Here is a 6,415-nt window from a genome sequence, read left to right on the forward strand (position 1 = left end):
AAATTTTCAAAATATTTTAAGAGTAAATATAATTTTTTATTTAGTTTTATTTATATTATGAGGGATTAATAATATTAAAAAATAAAAAAAGTTAACTTTAAACAATAAAAATATCCATGTTAAAAAAAAATACATGTGAAAAATCTTTAATTGGTGATCGGAAAACCTAACAAATTCACCCAAAGAAAACATTTATATTTAAAAATTGAGAAGAGCGAGAGCTAAGACAGAAAAAAGGAGAAGAGGGCAAAGTGTACGAGAGAGAGAGAAAGGGTTTTTGTTCTCATTTTAGTTTCCGTTTCGGTGCAAATCCAAAGAGAAACAGAGCATATATATCTCTCTTTGCTTCCGTATTTTAGGCTTTCTTTTCTTGTTTGTTTCGTTGGTGGTGTTGTTGCGGCGGAACCCTAGGAGAGCCCGGCGGGGGGCGCGGTGGCAGATCTGACGCGATACACAATTTAGGAGAGGATGAGCGGGAAGAACAATGGCGGTGGTAAGGGCTTGCCGTCGGGGATTCCTTCCGGATGCCGGAAAATGGTTCAGAGTTTGAAGGAGATTGTCACTAACATACCCGACCATGAGATCTACGCCGCTCTCAAGGACTGCAACATGGACCCTAACGAAGCCGTTAGTCGCCTCCTCTCCCAAGGTTCCCTCTCTCTCTCTTTCTCTCTCTCTCTCTCTCTCACAGCTTTCTTGAGTTGCAGTTGCAGTGTGTAGTTTTAGTTGGATATGTATATGTTCGCTAATCTTTTGCGTTTAAAATTTGTTTAGATCCTTTTCACGAGGTCAAGAGCAAACGAGATAAGAAAAAAGAGGTTCGTTGTTCTTGTGTTAAACCTAGGCATTTTACGTTTTTATCGTTATTTTCAACCTTTCAGAATTTACTTTTCTTTACTTGTTTATTAGTTTATGTATTTGCTTTGCTAATTGCACTTGCACACTTATATTATATATTTCATTCATGTATTTTCTTTAAAAAATTATTTGTTGATTATTCTTTTATTTTTGAACAGAGTAAGGATACAACTGATTCCAGGCCTCGTGGAACAAGTAATACATCTAGTCGAGGCAGCGGGGCAAGGGCCGGGACGGACCGGTATGTTGGTCGTGGTGCCGCAAATCAATATAGTAGCAGTGGTATGCGCGCAGTAGTGTTGTTTTTGTTGCTAGTTTTTAAATTTTGATTTGGTATGCATTGCTAAGACGATGTTGCTTTGAACTTGAATTAATATTCTTTTTATTTTTGGTTGTCAGATTCCGGTCTATTGCAGGGGAAACCTGTAACCAAGAAAGAAAATGGAACCCCTGCTTATGGCAGCTCAACATCATATGCATCTAGTGTGTTGGAGAATAACGTGAGCAGACAATTGCCATCCTACAGGTCTCTTTTCCTTCATTTGTAGTTATATGTGCATGGAGATTTGGAAAAACTTATTCTCAGATTTGAGTTTAGTAAAATTAATGAAAATCTTATGGTTATGGCTGCTTTTGAATTGTTCCTAGTAAACAGTTGAAATGGTTTTATTAGCACTTGCATTTATGTAGCATGAAATTCAGTTGCCGGGTGATGGATATGTAAAATGGGTTTCCTCCATTTTTTATCTAAAGAAGAAAGCCGCCTCTAAAAGCCACATTACGCAAGCAATTTTCAATGTAGTTTTAGTTTCGTGTTGTTTGCCTCTTAAACAGTTGATGCATTCTGTACTATTGATTCTCTTTGACTTTATGGTTCTAATTAAGAGGAACTGATGTTCCTTGTGTGCATTTAATGGCCAGTTCAAGCATTAATAGGCAAAAACTCCTACACATGAAGTTTGATACAAAAAAAAAAATAGTAATGTTTTTACGTATCTGGCTATTAATTTTTCATCTATCTTTATTCTTTTTGTGGCTTGACTTGGTTTCCTAATCTATATATGAAACATCAAAGTATTCCCTCAGCATCCAATATTTGCTATCCAATATAGTCCTTAAAATTTAGTTAAACTGGTATTTGGATGACAAAACTCATGACATAGTTATGTTATAAAAACCAATTTTGTTGTTGCTAGTAAAAAGGATGACCAATGTGATTTACTCATAAACCTTTAGAAGGCTATACAATGTGATTTTGTTCATGTTTCTAAAAATCTTCAAAATTGTTGCAGTGATTCAGTCGGTGTGAGTGATGCAATGTCTTCATCTTCACAACTTGGTGGATTTCAATCTGCCTGGAGGGGGAACCCTGGTCAAATATCAATGGCTGACATTGTCAAGATGGGTAGGCCACAGTCCAAGACAATGCCCAACTCTTCTATCCACGGTGGTAATCATCAGAATGCTTTTGCTCCTCCAGCAGCTTCGCACAACAATTTGCATTCATTGCAAGGTCATCCTTCCAAGGCGTCGGAGACAAATAATGATCAGGGTTTTGCGGTTAACCACAATGTTCAACAGAATGATGAATGGCCATCTATTGAGCATCAACCTGCTATTTGTGTATCATCTGCCGCTGATGTCCATGCAAATGCTGACTACAATACAAACTCTTCTAACTTTGTGGAAGCTAATCGGCAATTGAAGCCACATGCAAATGAATGTGTAACTGAAGATGGTCCAATGAGGAACCCAGACAATGCTGGATCTGTTTCCTTATCTGCTAAAAGTTTATCTGAGGATAATCCAGAAAGTGCATCTGCTTTTGAGAGTAGTCTGTACAAGGACATAAATTCCTACCAACCTCATCAGCATCCTTTCGAAAACAATGAAGGTGATGAGCATGCTAATGATTTTGCAGTTTTGTGTCTTCCCCGCAAAAATTTCACTAATGATCATATTCCTTTGTTTTCATGATATATTTTCTGCATCTGTTGTAGAAATGATAGAGAGATTTTTTGTGTTTTCCCTCTGGCAAGTCAATCTGATGTTATCCTCATGTTGTGTGTATTTCACTACTTATGATACACTAATGGTGGAATACACGAGGATAGTTTAGTTCATGTGTATTCCCTCCCTGATGCAATTGGTTAGTTCTTTGGAAATCTTTAGTTCTTTACCATATTAAATATATGCTTCATCTTCCTTTCAGCTGAAGATGGTGTTTCATCAGCAGTGACAAACTTAGAGCAGCTTAATCTGAACAAGGATGATGAAGGCAAAGAACAAGAGGAGGACAATCCTCCACTTCTTATTCCAAATCACCTCCAAATACATACCCCAGAGTGCTTTAGTCTGAGCTTTGGAAGTTTTGGATCTGGAAAGAACGCTGGCATCACAGGATCTGGGCCATATTCATCCCAGCCATTGGAAAATAACTTGGAGGATACATCTGGAACAATAGATGCTTCAACAATCGGGTCCTCAGATGTTAGGTATGTGCTTATGGCTTATGTGTGCGCACACACATAGTTGCATTTCTAGTCATTTGTAGTTTACTTACTTTAATATCTTCTTACAGAAACCCTGACTATTATGGGGATGAACATCTTGATACTACCTCGGATGGAAATTTAGCTCACAGGGCTGGTGTGGATGCTGGGTCCTATGAACATTCTTCTGGTTCACAACCAGAGGCTTTGAAATCTGAACCTCCTGAGACATCTCACGAAAATCAATATTCATTTCATTCGTCTTCACACGAGTTTAATTATGAAAATGCTCAACCCCAAGATGTTTCATTTTCCCATTCGCAGACCAGCTCTCAAATGCAGAATCTGTCTCCTTTCTCTAGTGTAATGGTAAGTATACAGTTGTTAGAATTTTTAATATTTAATGTAAAACATATAAAAAAAAGCCAGCCATTTTATCCTTTTGTGTGTTTTAAGTGAATTATGGTTGATTATGGAATAATTGTAATATTAATATGGTCCAACAATTTTGCTATCTACACCTAACTCTTAGTGCTGTTTTCAGCAGGGATATACGAATTCTTTGCCCAGTTCTCTGTTGGCATCAACGGTTCAAACAGCAAGGGAGGATATCCCATATTCACCCTTCCCTGCAACACAATCATTGCCTGCAAAGTATACCAACATTGCTTCGTCAATTGGTGGTCCCACTATTACCATGTCTGAGGTGCACTTCCAGTTCAAACTTTATATTTTTAGCCGATTGAGTGAGATTTTGTCATATCAATAAAATCGAGTGTTGTGGTTTACAGAATATGTGGTTATTCTTAGCCTGGAAAAAAAGGATACCGGAACTTATAATCCATACTTTTACTGTATTTGATGTTGACTTCAGTTGTATAGCAAAATTCTTTAAACAATACCTTTAGTTGGACCTTGGTGAAAATTATCTCCGAAGTTATGCTATAAGTTCAACCTTGTCCTTTTAATGTTACTCAAGGTTATTGGTGCATGTTGTTTAAAAAAATAGAATTTGTGCAATGATCCCATAAATGTTCACCTTGTACAGATGTTTGTATAGGTCACTGGTGCATTCTTTAAATAAAGATTGTTCACTAGAAGAGAAGATTATATTTCAAAATTAAATTTTGTTTTTGTATCTTGAAATTGTTGATATTGGAAGAGGGTGATGTAAATGCAGTCTTATAATAACTTCTCTTTTCCATTATACAGGCTCTAAGAGCAAACAATATATCTGCAGCTCAACCAAATCCGCAGGCACTGCCTGCCAGTGTTGCCACTGCACCTGCACTTCCTCAACACCTTGCTGTGCATCCTTACTCCCAACCTACTCTTCCTCTGGGACATTTTGCCAATATGATTGGCTATCCATTCATGCCTCAGAGCTATACCTACATGCCATCGGCATTTCAACAGGCCTTTGCTGGAAATAACACATATCACCAATCTTTGGCAGCTGTGCTTCCACAGTATAAAAATAGTATTTCTGTTAGCAGCTTGCCTCAATCTGCTGCTGTTCCATCTGGATATGGTTTCGGAAGTTCAACAAGCATTCCTGGAGGAAACTTCCCTTTGAATCCACCTGCTGCCCCTACCAGTACAACCATTGGATATGATGATGTATTAAACTCCCAATACAAAGACAACAATCATATGATTTCACTACAGCAGGTATAGAGATTGCTTCATAGCATTGCTTTGCAACACTCTCTCGTTGTCTATGGTGAAGTTTCTTATGGTTCAAGGCAATCTGATGTGGTTCATTTTGTTGTATTAAAAAAACAAAAAAACACTACTTAGTCTATCATTTTATCTTTGGGCATGTTGGCTAATGTTTATATTTACTTGTGTGACAGAATGAGAATTCTCCCATGTGGGTTCAAGGGCCTGGATCAAGAACAATGTCTGCAGTTCCACCCAGCACATACTACAACTTCCAGGGACAGAGTCACCAACAAGGTGGATTCCGGCAAAGCCAGCAACCATCGCAGCATTTTGGACCCCCCGGGTACCCTAACTTCTACCAACAAGGCATGTCCCTGGAACATCAGCAGCAGAACCCTAGGGAAGCATCCCTTGGTGGTTCTCAGAGCCAGCCATCAAAACAGTCCCAACAATTATGGCAGAACAGCTACTAATCTTAGTCACTTCCCGGTTTTGAAGGGTCTTTGATGTGAGTTTGATGAAAAGTGATGACCAATCAGAGGCATTTCCGCGGTCTAATAATAATATTATATGTACCATTATTTTGGTCTTCTGAAAGGGACCGTGATGTGGCTGCCGCCCTGTGCGACGAGATTGTATTCTACATAATTATGTTCCGTCATGTTTAACGTAGGTACTCTGTGCTAATTCCGTACGATACTCCTCCTTTTACATTGTTCTCATCCGGTTATAGTGGAAAAGTTTCGTTCGTGGATGTTACCTCCTCCAAGCCCTTGGTTCACTTTCTTCTTATTGTTATTCCTTTTATTCTTGGTTGAGTTGGTTCACGGTTAAATAAGTTGTTGCAAGGACATAGTTATGTCGTTATGGCATTTAACATAAAAAAAGACGGATTTAAATGTCTTTTCAATGATTTCAGGTTGTTTCAAGGAGAATAGAATCCAAGTCCAGCAGCCACCTGAGCTAAAAAAAGTGTCAATTTCTCTAGGTTTACACATACTATTTTGACAAAAATATTTTTTTAATTAAATACGACTTTTCATAGCAAACACTATTTTGATATTAGAATTTTTTTAACAATGAACTGTTTTGTTAATTAAAAAACAATTTAAATACATAATTAATTAATAACAATTATATTTTTATACAAATGCCAAGAATATTTATAAATATTTGAATATATTTTGTCAAAAAATACAAAGAGGTTGAGCCCATATATCTTATAAGAGATCTATTGGGCCACAGATCCAAGTCCATGATCAAGAGATAAAAACAATAAGGTTTAATTACTTGTTTTTATATGTCCAAAAAATATTATTGATTTTTATAGTGTTATCAAATTTATAATTAAGTTCATATATATATATAAATTATATTTTTATATTATTTTTAATTTTGTA

At 36.9% G+C, this 6,415-nt stretch overlaps 1 protein-coding gene across 2 annotated transcripts; it reads left to right on the forward strand.

The window, feature by feature from the left end:
• On the forward strand, positions 206 to 5,778 carry LOC107632133. 2 transcript variants are annotated; one of them, XM_016335795.2, is made up of 10 exons: positions 206 to 649; positions 775 to 818; positions 1,017 to 1,140; positions 1,258 to 1,384; positions 2,151 to 2,752; positions 3,071 to 3,353; positions 3,440 to 3,719; positions 3,898 to 4,056; positions 4,563 to 5,021; positions 5,207 to 5,778. In XM_016335795.2, exons 1-10 carry the CDS (start codon positions 469 to 471, stop codon positions 5,486 to 5,488), a joined length of 2,541 nt encoding a protein of 846 aa, XP_016191281.1. In that variant the 5' UTR covers positions 206 to 468; the 3' UTR covers positions 5,489 to 5,778. The 2 variants fall into 2 exon arrangements, with proteins under 2 accessions (XP_016191281.1, XP_016191280.1); XM_016335794.2 differs by having other exon boundaries at positions 207 to 649; positions 3,895 to 4,056.

Source organism: Arachis ipaensis, chromosome B03 (genome assembly GCF_000816755.2).
Source record: "Arachis ipaensis cultivar K30076 chromosome B03, Araip1.1, whole genome shotgun sequence".
In the NCBI taxonomy this organism is placed as follows: domain Eukaryota; kingdom Viridiplantae; phylum Streptophyta; class Magnoliopsida; order Fabales; family Fabaceae; genus Arachis; species Arachis ipaensis.